Source organism: Antrostomus carolinensis, unplaced genomic scaffold, assembly GCF_000700745.2.
Source record: "Antrostomus carolinensis isolate BGI_N321 unplaced genomic scaffold, ASM70074v2 scaffold16104, whole genome shotgun sequence".
NCBI lineage: Eukaryota > Metazoa > Chordata > Aves > Caprimulgiformes > Caprimulgidae > Antrostomus > Antrostomus carolinensis.
In genome coordinates this window covers 18,146-32,425 of record NW_010308825.1, presented here as the reverse complement: position 1 = coordinate 32,425, position 14,280 = coordinate 18,146, and the positions used below count along the sequence as shown (strand labels likewise).

Sequence of the window (14,280 nt, the reverse complement as noted above, 5' to 3'; positions counted from 1 at the left end):
ATCAGCCTCACAGCAGCACTGGTGCTACGAGGAGCCTCCTGAGCATGTTGCTGCAGATTTTAAAATGACTGCATTACTTTCACTGGCTTTCACATCACTGGATCACAAGTGAGGTCAGTCCTGGCAAGGTGGCTATCCCCAGTAAAAGCACTAGAAAGCCCATATAAGAAGATCAAAACCAATGCCTTTTATGTCTTAATATGATTTATACTTCAGACCATGTAACTTTTACAGGGCTGCCTAGTATTTGATGGATGCAGCTCTCTTAACAACCCACACATTTGCTTGATTTACTGCACTGGTCCAACATGTTATTTTCTACCTTGCAAGAACAACCTTGCTTCTAGGAATCTGCCTGCATGATAAGATCGTGAATTAAATGTGCAGTTATCGTAAGAGACCACACATTTTACAGTAAAATTGAGAAAACTGATTACAGCAATCCCTCTGGAAACAAGAATAATCACATGATAAGACAGTACTAATGGGAATTTATCATCTCTCATCACATGTGAAGCTCAGAACAAAGCAGCAACGTGCACAAACTGCAGCTATTACTGCCAATGAATACCAGCTGAAAAGCTACTGGGAACTAAGAACATATGACAGGAGAGTGGGGATTCTGAACAGCCAAACGTAAGCCAATTGGGTACGCTTCGAGAAGCTTACACAGCAGAGCTTATATGCAGCATTAGTAAATATGACCTGAAATAACAGCCTGACATCTTTCCATACATCCCATGCCCTCTCTACCTATGCTATTCCATTCAAACTCCATGTCATTCTTTCATTTTTTCTCACTGTATTTTACCACCAGAAAAGTCCAAGATCCTGAGTATCTCAAGGATATGGGCATCTGTGTACCTACACACCTGCACCTACACACATGCTCTCTCATGCACACATTATTCCTAAACCATGTATCTCAGATCTGAAATACATTTTTCTCTTTCCCCCACACAAAAGGCAACAAAAACCTACCCACACTATTTTCTATTTCAAGCAATTAACATTTGACTAAAATTAACATTTTAAAAGTTGTCTTGGGGAAGTGAGTGCTAAAAACCCAAACTGGCATGCCCACAGTTTTAACATGAATGATACATCTACATCCTAAAATTACTCTGCATCAAGCCCCATAAGACATATGAAACCCCAACAGGTTAATGGTAGATGGTGAACTCCTCTGTTCTATTGAATAATGGGTACATTTGCTGGCCTACCATATTTTTCCACTGCCCTGTTTCATAGATAGAAGCTTGGACTTTCAGAAGAGATTATTTTTCTTTTCTAAATGATAATAAAAGGAGATGGTTACATTTAGGTGGCGGGAGAACAAGATGCGAGAAGCATCCTACACAAGTACCTGTATGAGTCCTCTGGTGAGCCTTTAAGTGGGAGCTCTTTGTATAAACCTTCCGGCACCCATTAAATTGACAACGATGAACCCTCTTCTTGTTTTCTGGGGATGCTTCTGCCCCTGTACCTCCTTGCTCACTGTCACTTTGCCCGCTCTTTATTGTCCCCGTGGTCGCAGTCGCTGTTGCTACGCCCACTTTCACAGAGCTGAGTGAAGTTTTCTTGGCCACCAGTTTCAACGTCACCGTGCCATCCACTGCTGAGAGAGTCTGTGAGGTTTTTACAAGGTGGCGGCTGAGCTCTGGAGAGGAAGGGGGCGTTAATGAGGTCACTGCATTGAGTTGGGCCTGGTTGACAGCTGTGTAGCCTTCTGTGGAAGAGCTGGTGGACTGCAAGCTGAGGCATGTCTCAGACAGCAGCTTGTCTCGTGAGAGGATAATGTCCATGTTGGCGCTTTTGTCACACGTACTCGTCTCCACTGGTAAAAGGATGGGGTCCAGCCGTCGGATATTGTCCTCTGCATCTGGGGCTGAGGAGGCATGAAGGAAGCAGTCCAAATCCTCACCAAAGGTCTCGGAGATCTTCCGCGGTTCAGTCTGAAGGTATCGCTCTAACTCCAGGCATGTCTGCAGGAGGGGGAGGGAGAGAAAACACTGTTAGAGAGAGATTACAGCATAGCTCCCACCTAGGGCAGGAAAACAACGTGGTCCAGAGCCATTCAGAGACAGCACTCGCACACACCAGCACCTTCTCACAAGATGGTCATGTTTTGGGAGGCATGAGGATCTGGCACTTGTTTGACGCTACTCTGAGACAGTGTGGGAATATCCACATATGGTAGCAGATACTATGGTAGAAGTGAAGATATGCTTATCAAAAAGCATCCACTGCATTTTCATGAAAGTCTGTACATTGTCCCGCGGAGACCAGGCCCTTCCCAAGTGTAAACTGGCCAACGGTCACTTCCATCTGAAACTACCCTAACAGCTCCATCACCAGTACAAACAAAAAGTCACCTCTCCAAAGAACTGCTTCCTCTTCCTTCACAAACATTAACTTTCACTCTGAATTAACTCAGCATAGTTGGCTGGGGCCCAATCAGTTCCTAAAACAGCACAATTCTGAAGAGTAGCATTTTAAGACAGGAAACAAAGAAAAACTTCCACTGACACCACAGCTTGTTTAAAGGGCCTGAGAGAAGGAAAGATGTAACAGAAAAAAGGGACCTACTGTCAGGTTTAGAGGGGTTTTGGACATCTGGTCAAACAGGGCTTCCTGTGTACAGGACACCAGACTTGCACACAAACACACACATGCAACTTATTAAAAAGTAGGTGAAGTTGCAGTCAAAGTGACTGCCACATAAAAACATGTTTCTGCATCTCCACAGCAGTGATCATCAGCACGATGTTGGTGTAAGCCTCCTACCTGAATGTACCTTATTATGAGGTGCCCTGAGCTAGACCAAATAAAGCCTCTAGGCACCATCACACTGCCCAGTGTCCTCCATAACCAACATTATAAACTTTTATTGTTTATAGAAAACTGTTTGCTGTAGTTTCAGGAGCTTTTAATGGAGTTTATTAGTTCTATTTTTCATTTCACACTGCCTGAAAGGCTAGCTGCTTTAATACCACCACTGCAATTTTACAGGACTTGGCGAAAGAGGCATTCTATCAAATACTTTTTAGAAACCTCTAAAAACTGCTCCTCAGAGAACACTTCTAGAGATATTAAGAAAGGGATTTTAGGCAAAAATTTTAAGCCTATGGGAGCTGGCAACCAAACTACATCTCAACCTGAAGAGTCCAGCATCTGATCAAGAAACAAAAGCTTCATGTGACCGGAGAAGAGACAGAGACTCATGCCTTCTGGGTACAAAGGTCCCAACAACAAGAGTGTAAAGAGGCCCCACTCACAGCTCTCTAGGAGATGCCAGGGAACTCCAGATTATGACTTCCAATGTACGCAGGAAGCAGCACTGCTGGCTGTAGATGCAATGTGGTGGGATGACTTTCAGAGTTCACAACAGAATTTGCCAGACAATTATCTGTTGTTTCTTTTTAAAATAATAGCTGATTATAGACCTGAGCTGTAGAGAGGGAATTGGACAAAAAGCAATAGAACAGCAATATATGCAAGTGAGACATGCTATACTTTAGTGTGCAGGTTATTTTCAGAGGCATGACACTGTATGTACGATGTGTCTGCACACAGGCTTGGTAGTGGGACACTTATCAGTTAGCACCTGTCTTAAGCAACCTTTCAGTTTTCTTTTTAAAGTGCATTTCTGGGACTGTGAGGAACGGCTTTAGCTGGGCATCTGGTCTCTCCCCAGATGAATCCTAACAGGTTTTGGGAGCAGCTTTCCAACAAGCCCCACAGTCTTTCAGGAATAACCCCCACCACTAGGAGGTCGATGCTTTTGAATTCCCCACATCATGTAATTTGGGCTTTCTGGCCCGCTTAGCCTTCACCCAGTGGGGCAGAAACAGGTTTAGGGCCCTAATAAATAAAAGGCTTCCAAAGGCAAGAGCAAGCACAATCACAGATCAGGGGTGGAAAGGGGGGAAAAAAAAAAAAGAGTGAGAGAGACAGTGACTCAAGGCCATTAAATCTGATGACAGTGACATGAAATTCTGATTGCTGTGGGATCAGAAAGCTGCTTGCTGCCCGTGGAGGAGAGGCAAGCCGGAGGTGCTGCTCCTTTAAGGCATCACTACCCCACAACAACAATAGTGGGCCTGACAGTTTTTTCCAGCTTCACCATTAATTTTCCATAAAGAGCAGTTTCTCGATGAGCCCTTTTCAGGCAAAGCCTGATGCTTCAGAAACCTGTAATTATTCCTGGCTCCCTCCTCCTGCAGCCATTGCACCTGTGCCATTTCAAGACACCAGCTGGTCATGTCTTGCCTTCTGCCTCTGAAATCCAAAACCAGTGGATCAAACCCATCTACCCATAGAGGGGGGAAAAAAAAACAACTCAGAGAAACAATATAATGCAGTCCCTCCCTCCCACCCCCCTCAGCCTCTCCACCAAGTCAATAGGGGGAAAGAGCCTAGCAACGCTGAGCCAGAAAAGCCTTCCACCTAATCTGCATGGCAGACAAAGCCTGGTGAGGGGTTATGGCCACAGCCCTTCCTTCACCCCCCGCCAGGGCCCTACCTGCTGCTGCATTTGCCAGAGCAGGCAACTGCCGGCAGAAACAAAGCGTCTTTCCCCATATGCACTTCCCAGCTTCTGCCAAGTACCTTATGCGACCTTCCCTCCTCCTTCTGGCCCAAATCACCCAGGGAGTGGTGAGGCAGGGTTTTGAAACCAGCCTGCTTTCTTCACTCCTGCCCTAGCAAGACAATTTTTAGGCCAACTAAGCCCATCCCTTGGTCCTGAGCTCTGATCGGGAGAAACTAGTCAGGCTGAGACCATCAAGGTCCCCACTCCAGCCTGGTGGACTATCAGGAGGGGCAGGAGAGCTCTTTAGTCTCCATTCCTACAACATTATTTGCCAGCAAGCACATCAAAAACTAACTTTTTTTTTTGCGGAAGCAACAGGATACTGACCAGCATCCACTGAGATATGAACCCAAGCTGCTGGATTCAGATGATGGTGAACCCCTGCAGATCTCCTCCTTCCACTACCAGCCTAGTAGTAAAATGGTCCAAGGATACCTAAGCCAGGAGGAAGCTGCTCTTGTCATGCTCCTGTCATAGTTCTGTTGGATGCTTCTCCTTAACTGCTCATGCAAGAGAGGGGGAGCCTTGTGTAATGGATATAATATATGTCACATGTGACATTAAGTGTGACTATCCTTTAGTTGCCATGTTGCAGGCATCTTGGAGGGTATTAAACTTTCTTGCCCAGTGCCTGTAGGATTTACAGCAATAAAGACTTTGAAAATTTCAGTGGTAAGAGGAAGACCGCTCCCTTCAGGAACACAAGAAGATTTGTAAGACTGCTGTTTGCTGTCAAAGTGGTTTCGCAGGCTAGGGATAAAAAGTGACCCACTACTTCAACCCATCTGCCCTGATTAATGAGGGTCATTGTCCTTGCACCTTGCTCCTCAATTTAGCCAGTTAAAAGAAATTATGATTCATGGCTGACAAATAATATGATGTGACTTTGTGAGACCCCACGTACTTGCAGAAAGCCATCTAGAAAAGAATGTCAGTCTGGCAGGTGGACAATTCCAACAAGGCCTCAGCCTGATTTTTCAGTTTTGAGCACAGTTGCAAAAAGGCTCACTTTCCCAGCAGAGGCACATTTCCATCACCTGCAAGAAACACTGCGTGTTTCCTGCCTACACACCGGTAACTCATAACATCTCTTTGCTCCCCACATTATACTATCATCTCAGTCCTCTGGGGCATGTATAGCAGCAGAATACATGTAAACTGCACACCACTACATTTCCACGTGCAGCATCAGATCCTTCAGACAGTACAAGACAGCCACTGTAGTGCTGTCCTATGCCCGGTAAGAACGTACTTCTTGCTAGTCCTTTCAGAGTTCGCAGTAGCACTGATCCAGGGAATTCAGTGTTCAGTACATCTGTCAATTCAGAAAAGTATGTCCTCTAACCTACCTGTATTCTTACCTCTGGAGCTCATCTAAAGCTCATCTACTGAAAGTAAATATTATGTACCGAACATGTTGCGTATGCTCACCACTATGAAATACAATGCAAGAGAAACCCAGTGTGTGCCTCCCATAGTGGAGATGTGATACATACGTACCATTTTCAGTAGATCTTAGCACTCAGCTAATTCTGCAGTCTGCAGAAATCAAGACAGTTTTCCTACTATCTGCAGTAAAAGACAAACTCCAGACTTTATAATCCCTCCCAGACTTGCAAATACTAAGTTTGGCTCAGAACGCCCAAGTTTTATGGTGCTTGTCAGCTGTCCAGGTTAAAGTGCAACCCAGAACATTCAAAACCCAGATAAGAAGGACCTGGAGTCACCACTCATGATGCTGATACTGACTTCACCACTCTCCCCCAGACAGCAAAGCAGCAGGAGGGCTCTAGATGGGACCACCACCATCATCAATGTGCCGAGCCTCAGGCAGTGTAGGTACCCGATCCGATGTCTGTGTCTCCTCTTTAGAGAATGATGGGAGAAAGACGTGGCAGACACAAGTCTGGCATCTGGGTTCAGGTCCAGACAGCTCTGGAAAACCTAATTCCACCTGATGACCCAAAATGAACTCTCATTTCCCAGAGTGTAAATCTAAACTTGCTCCAATGAATTGCAAACAACCGGTCTTGATTGGCAGCCATGTTGTTTATCAGAATTTGACCCATACATACAGGCTCTTGAAAAATCACAGGTCACTTCAGAAGCACCCGCCTATGCTGTGAAGTCTTTACAGCACTCAAACTCCTGGGCATTTTGCACAGCTAAAGACAGGACAATGTGGCAACAGTAAAGTTCTGCCAAGGGTAAAACAAAGCCCAAACACTTATAATAATTTCAGGACAGAAAGTCAGGGAAGACACCTTATCAACATGTTCATTGAATGTAAATGTCAAATGTGGTTGACAAACAGGTCTGATCCACCAGCTCTGTTTACGATACTTGAAAGGATTCTCTTTGCAGCCTAATTTATATGAGCAAAGCAGAATCATACATGCAATAGTGAAGGTCAAATTCTAACCTCCATCATGACCCCATTGCCTTCCACTGGCACGTAAAAAAAGGGGCCTCATCTCTAACTTTAAATAATTGTGAAAGTCTCAAGAATGCAAAGGAAGAAAAAGCATTCTCAACCTGAAGGCAGCCCAAAACAATAATTCTAAGGTCAGTGCCACCACACTTCACTCCAGCTCAGAGCAAACAGCAGCACCAGCTCCAGTATGTCATTCTTCAGCAGAACGGTGAAAGCTCTGAGCTACAGTCGCACTTGCATTGCTGATGCCAGAGGCAGATATTGAACTGGATGTTGTGAGGCAGCCCTGAAGTTAAGAGGAGTTAAGAGGTTCAAAACTCACCTGCCTTCCCTGAAATGCCATTCTATTTCTGTCCTTAACCCTAAAACAACATTTGAAAGATGCATCTTCTTCCCACTGCCAAAAGCCTTCCTTACTTCCTGAACAACAACAGAACCCAATACTCTTTCCCATCCATTCCAAGATTGTCATCTGTTCCCACCCAGCTGCCAAAACCTCCAGCTTTTCCTCTTGGCAACCTCTACTGGGCAGTTGCTAGTTGTCTAAAAGCCGCAGCACATCAGAAGCTTAACATTTGGGACAGCATAACATAAACAGAATTTTAGTATTAAAATAAGTAGTTTTGCAAAATACACTTGGGAAAATGGGAAAACTGCAATCTGAAATGAATGAATAGCAAGAAAAAGTTTCAGGCGATAGCAAATAACTTCTATTGCAAAGTATTTAAGACAAAACTCCTAGCCGCGTGCTAGCACATCTCACCTACGTGTTCTGTAGTTCATTGAAAAAAAGACAGCTAAAACCACTTTTCAGGTACAACAATAAGACACCTAAATACAGCTAACTTCTGGGAAATATCTGCACGCGTGTTCTTTATCCCTTGTATATACGAAGCAAATCAAGTTAACTGTATGCTCAACAAACAGGCTTTTGCCAAGAGCAAAAAACAAGCACACGCATAGTCAGCAAAGATCATCTGATACACAAAGACTTCTTTTCTTGTGGTAACTTCACCATACGCCTGAGCCGTCAGGCTAGTCCTCTCTAACACTGGCTGAAAGGGTCTCACCAGCCACCAGAGTCTGCAATGGACAAGTCTATTATTATCTCTTGACTATGCTACACAGGACTCAAGCCTCTGTTTGCAAATTTCTTCAATACAATAATGGCCTGTGCCCATTCTCCCCCTTGGTCTCAGCCAAAGAATGAACCGTTACGGAAATGTATTTAGCCAAAGCAGCCCATTCACTGCTACTCATGCACAACAGCACTTGCAAACACTCTCCTACCATGACCCAGATGGCTTTCTCCCTGGATGTTCTCCACAGCGTTTTTCTTCAGAGCTTAAAAGATATTGAAATCAAAAGCCTCAACCACATTCAGCAAAGATATATTTTAATGTAAAAAGTTCTGTGGTTTTATTTAAAGGACAGAATCATTACCTTCATATAAACACAAGTCATTTTCCTGTTGCTCTGGGGCATGATGTAACCAGGGTTACCAAAGACTTTGATCAGCCTCTAAAGCTCAAAGGATCAAAACCAATTTTGCCTAAATTAGCAATTTTCACCAGCTGAAATGGGTGGTAAAACAAATGTCTCAAACAGAAAAAGAGTCTGAACCCATAACTCTAACCAAGGAGTCAAAATCAATATTTGTTCCCAAACTTATTGATAATGAAATATATCTTATCTAACAAATATTCCTTTAAATGGACAAGACAAATTTGTTTACTAAAAATCTGTGGTATTTGGGCTCTAAGCTTAAGAGAATTTCAGTGCACTGGTTGTGAGATACTGAACAAAGGACTGCAGCTAAGCATAGCTGAATTTGATAGGCATCTAGATTAAAAAAAAAAAAAAGGATGAAAGAAATCTGCAAACTCTGAACCGGGGCTTTGGAGGGCTTTTGTTGGTTTTTGACTGTTTAATAAAGATAGAAAAAATATCTGCAACCAGTCACAACAACAAAAAATAGCATCAATGTCAGCAAAGGATTAAGGACAGCCAAATCAAGAATTCAAAAGCGCAGGCAGCCCATTGTGCTAGTATCAAAATACGGTAAAACCCACATGTGCTCGTACACCAGCACATGCCCTGCATGCTGTCATGCAGTCCAGGCAGCAAGCAGCCATACAATGGCCATTTGAGAAATGATATATATGTAACATAAGTGTGTTTCAAAATCTTTCTGAAGAGATCATTAATTTGTATGACAACCTTGGATGGCTTTGAGTGAGCTGGATAGTGGCCCTCACTGCAAACTTTTCTCCAAACTTCATCAAGTGTGTATTTAACCTGTTGCCATCTGGTTTGGAAGCAGCTTTAATTTAGCATTATAAACAGCAAAAAGGCACAATTAGCTCCTTGAATTGCCAGTCCTAGCTCCCACTGAAATCAAAGGATCAGGTTCAAAGCATGCCCCAGAGTGTGGTAAACTTCTCACAGGAAATGGATATGAAGAGCAAATGCTGACGGCTGTGGAACGTACAAAGCAGAGCAATATTTTAGGTCTCCATCCTCAATTAAGATTCATCCTTACAAAGTATTTCAGTGGGGTTACACAGCAGAATTGGATTCCTTGTAATTACCCTGGATAGGATCATGAATGTAAAAGTGTACTCTTTACAGATGTTTCATTAATATCCAGAGATAGTTTAACATTTCCACCTCAGCAGCTGACACAAATGTATACACCAGTTGTCCTCACACACTCTCAGGCAACAGCACATTCGTAAGCACAATTCTTCACAATTAGCTTATTAAATCAAACCTGGAGAGGAGATGCGATCAATACACTCAATACATGGTACGTTTCGTAAGAGTCCTGGGTTGTGAGTCATCTCTTCTGTTCTGACCTAAAAACGTACCAAACAAGAGGATGCACAACACTGAATTCCTAACCCAAAAATGTGCAATTCCTCATCCTGACTGCGCAATCCACATTTTTACACTGGGATTGCTGTATCTACTCTGTACATGATGCCCATTCATTATCACATCTCATGGCTCAAAAAACCTTTTGTATGTTCCCCTTTGTATTATTTTTGGCTGTGGGGAGGAAGAGGTGGGGACCTGTCTGGGAAACAGGAAGCAGGAGGAAGAAGGGGAATGTGTTGTAGAATAAGGGCAGAACAAAAAAGAATAAAAGAGCATTTATACAATTTCTAAACGATAATAAACTTATAGGACCAAAGCCTGCCTCCAGCCACGCGGGGAGCAGTGGGCTGTTTGGCTGAAGTTTAAACTTGAATGTGAGCACAGCAACTGTCCAAGCATATTTACAAAAAGCCATTTGCTGCTTTTTTCTTTGATTTTTTTTTTATTTTTTTTTTAATAATTTGGGCAATTTGTTATCTTACAAGACCAAGAAGATGCATGTGCTACTGTGATAAATATGCCAGTCTGGGCAAGGAAAAGAGACAACAGACTTGAGTTTCACCGTTGCACCAAGGAAAAAAAACTCAGGCTAGAAACAAAGCACAGACTAGAAACAATCCGGGAAGCACAACCGGATTCTCAGCTGGGGTAAATCAGCACAGAGCAGCCCTGATTTCATGGTTCCTGTTTACATCAGCTGAGGACCTTGCCAACACTCAAGCTCCATGAAATTCTGCTCTCAATTAGCGCCATTTAACTCTGTGGCTTATGTAAAGCAGGATTTGACATGTTCGTTGATGGCTGGAGATGGTTATTTTATATTACAAATCTTGTCTACTTTATTAGGAACAATGGGACAAATGGAAAAATGGGAAGAATTTTAAAACAACACCAACTTCAGACATCCTGATATTTGGATTTTTTTTTTTTTTAAATTTTTTTTGCACAGTCTATATGGAGGTATTCACAAACAGGTTTCTCCCAGTTCTAGGCCAGAGTTTTCATCATCTATGCACAGAAACAACAGCCTTTGCACCTGATGGTCCCACTGCAGGTAAACTTGCCTCTCACTCAAAAGCCAGGCACCCTCCCTTACAGCCAAGGGTGTTTTTCCATTGCTTTTCTCTTCTCTGCTGCTCTGCCAAGGCACTTGTTCCAAAACTCTAGCCACCAGGGATTTTGATCAGCCTCAGATCTCACAGGCAGTGCATTTGGGCTGCTACACTCCCTGATAAAAGCAGCACCATCCTCTTTAGAAGCCCCTGCCAGTATTGGCCCAACCGCTCAGCAGCAACCCAGGCAGCTGCCCACAGGCATCTGAGGAGACCCGTATCCCCAAAATGCATTAGCTCAAACAAAAAGGAGATCTGGCAGGGCCTTTTGTGGATACCACCAGCAACTCAAGGTGCGCTGTCAGAACTGGACGAGGCACTGCTCACTCCCCATGACAGGATCACGAGATCAGTCTCGTGCCAGCGCGGTTTCCAGCAGCTGTACGGCGACCGGCTGCAGCATGGCACGGGAAGCCAGGAGATCTCATTAAGAGCCCTGCCATTTATTGACTGGAGGAAGCTCAGCAGGTCAGATCCCCAGCTGCTTCGAGTCAGCACACCTCTGTGAGCTGATTTACACAACCACAGCTCTTGCGCTGGCTCACTCTCTTCAGTCTGTTGACTGTGGACACCCACCCAGTTGTTATGGATTTTAATATGCTGCAATATGAAAGTGCTATTTCAGGACAAAGTTATTAATAGCAAAGCAGCCAGAAAATAGCCTAGAAGGAATGCAATGTCTTGGTATTCCTGGAAGATAGGACAACTTCCCAGCATCCAAACAGCCACTATGGTTAATTCAAGATGTTTCTGTGCACAAGACTGTCTTTTGTTAGAGGAGCTCACTATATGATAAGCCATCATGACATGCTTTTGTAGAAATGCCCTGTATGGGAACCTGCAGACTCCCAAGTCTGCAGAGACTACAATGCAGAAAGGCCCAAGGGGTGGTACAGTTACTCTAAGCAGACTGGTGAAAAACAGAGGCTGGACGCTGTGGTAAAGCATCAGCAGAAACAGAGGCCAGGAGAAGATCTACTCTTCCTGAAGGAGGTGGAGGATGGGGTAGGACCTTTTGAGCCCTGCTCAGTAACCTGTCTGATTCCAGGACCTCAGAGAGGCTCTCCTTTCAGCCTCTCTCCCCCTTACAAGCACCATCTCCTTCCCTTGTTTCTTCACGCTGCATCTCCTCAGCAACACTCTGGGCAGGAACCTCGCAGTCAAGGCAAGCCACTGTCCCTTTTCATACTCTCTCTTAAACCTTCTGTTTCTCCTGGCAAAATATCCCTGGAAACATACTGCAGAATACTGTGCAAAACCACCAGACCCTGTCTCAAGTTTATCTTGGCATCTTTCCCCCTAAAATTAATCGGAAGGGTTCCCAAATAAGTTCCAGGTAGATCACTGAACACAACACTCAGCACCACCTTGCAGAGATGATACCAGACAAAGGCATCTCTCCGTTGGCAAGGCTCTTAGCATCCCTTCTGCTGGCACCCGCACTGCTAGAGGCTGTCCGTGAGGCCTTTGGCTTTCCTGCCCCATCCCTAAATATCCCCCTAAGCAAACCAAATGAAACTTGCAGCTGCATCTTTCCCTGAGGCAAAAGGCCCAAATGATGATGCTGGGAACTGGAAGATGTCACGTTCCCAGCACTAGAGCCTTACCCATTAAACTGCCACAGACAGGTCCAGCTCGCTACCAAACATGCACTGCAAGGAACTGCGGCCCCTCACCACTCTCCAGAAAGGAAACAAACAAAAAGCACTTACCAACAAGGAAAAGAGGAAACATATTGTAGTCATTATAATCCCAAGAGTGGATTGGGATATTTCCAACTCAGATGTTTAAAAAATGTAGTTAGTTTACCTTAAGTGTCCTATTTTCCCCGATTTCCCTTCTCCATTCTATTTAAGCCTATATAACATCTCCTGAGATAAGCCTGCCTTTGTGGGTTGGCTATATACCACTCCTTCCCTCTATTGTCTTTCTGAGATGGGATGGGAGTCTCCAATGTCATGACTTGGAAGATCACAGCCAGGCTGTCTTGGCTTGGTTTGTGGGAAGGGGAAGAGTGGGAACTGAGGAAGGACAGCCTATCCTGCTGCAGGAGGGGGGTCCTCTCCCTCACAATACAACCAATCCTCCCTGGCATTTTGTTTATCATGACTACTGCTTAACTAAAGCTCTTTTCAGTAGCCCCTAAAGGTGGAGTCTGTTGCCAGCAATTGTCATCCCAAACACTTCAGACCTCTGTCACTGTGCTTTGGTACAATCCCTGCAATAGCTAAACACAAACAATGTTCCCCCAAGTACAAATTATAGCTTTCAGGAGCTGCAATTTTATTTTGGTTATAAACATACAAAGGTAACCTTTATGCTGGGAGAGGAGGAACCACACAAGAGACCACAGGCTGAATCTCTGCTTTGCAGGGAACATTCCTGGGAGCACTTTGCTGCTTCGCCTCCAGCCGGCTACGCTTCCCAAGCAGTTGCACTTCCCAAGTAGTTGCATGATATCTGAGCTGAAGCAAGAGCCAAAATGCATTGTGGTCGCTGGGGCTGCTGGAGCAATCTGCTTCATACCCAGCAGTTGGGGGACTGGGACTCAGAAAAGGAGAGAAGTGCACTCAAATGGTGCTTCTTTAGCTATAACCGTCACTATTGGCAGCCTATGCATTCAGGACACAATTTTCCAGGCATGATTCATGACTCTGTTGCCACCCTGTGCCCCTGCAGAATACATCGCAGCACTTCTGAACACATGGGCTCTGCTCAGAGCACCCCAGAGGTGCTCCCACCATCAGGGGTCTTCCTCCATTGCAAATGTCTCTAACCCTTGCCAGCCCTGTGGACGTCCCATCACTACCCAGCACTAAGCGTGTGACACCTGTCACAGAATCACGATGTCAAAGTGCCCCTGTGCCCCTGAGTGCCCCTAGGCATTCCAGTCGTCCTGTCAAGCCTGCTAATGTGTCCCTTCCCCACCACAAGTAATGGCACATTCCTGGAAGCAAAAACTGCAGTAAAAGTCTTCTTTACATGCGAGCTAAGAGCTTTCTTTGCCTAATACCATTTTTACTCATAAATATAATATCAAGGTGATCGTGTTCTTCTCAGACTACTCAGAGTGTTCTGCAAGTAAAACCAGCAACTGGCAATTTATCAGATGGAAAAATAAAAGCCACATTTGGTTTCTCTCTACACTTAAAAATGACCACGTGTAGTCTCTGAAGCAGACCGATCTTTTTAACAAGGTCGTGAATATCAGCCGGGAGGGGGAATAAAACCACCCTGCACATGCTTTTCCTTCTACGTTG

At 44.5% G+C, this 14,280-nt stretch overlaps 1 protein-coding gene across 1 annotated transcript in view; it reads right to left on the bottom strand.

Annotated features, from left to right (window-relative positions):
• KLF7 (KLF transcription factor 7) overlaps positions 1-14,280 on the bottom strand; it is a 63,548-nt gene that overhangs the window by 31,251 nt on the left and 18,017 nt on the right. The window contains exon 2 of the mRNA XM_010165909.2: positions 1,367-1,985. Within this exon, the coding sequence (XP_010164211.1) occupies positions 1,367-1,985 (619 nt within the window). The remainder of the gene's footprint in view (positions 1-1,366; positions 1,986-14,280) is intronic.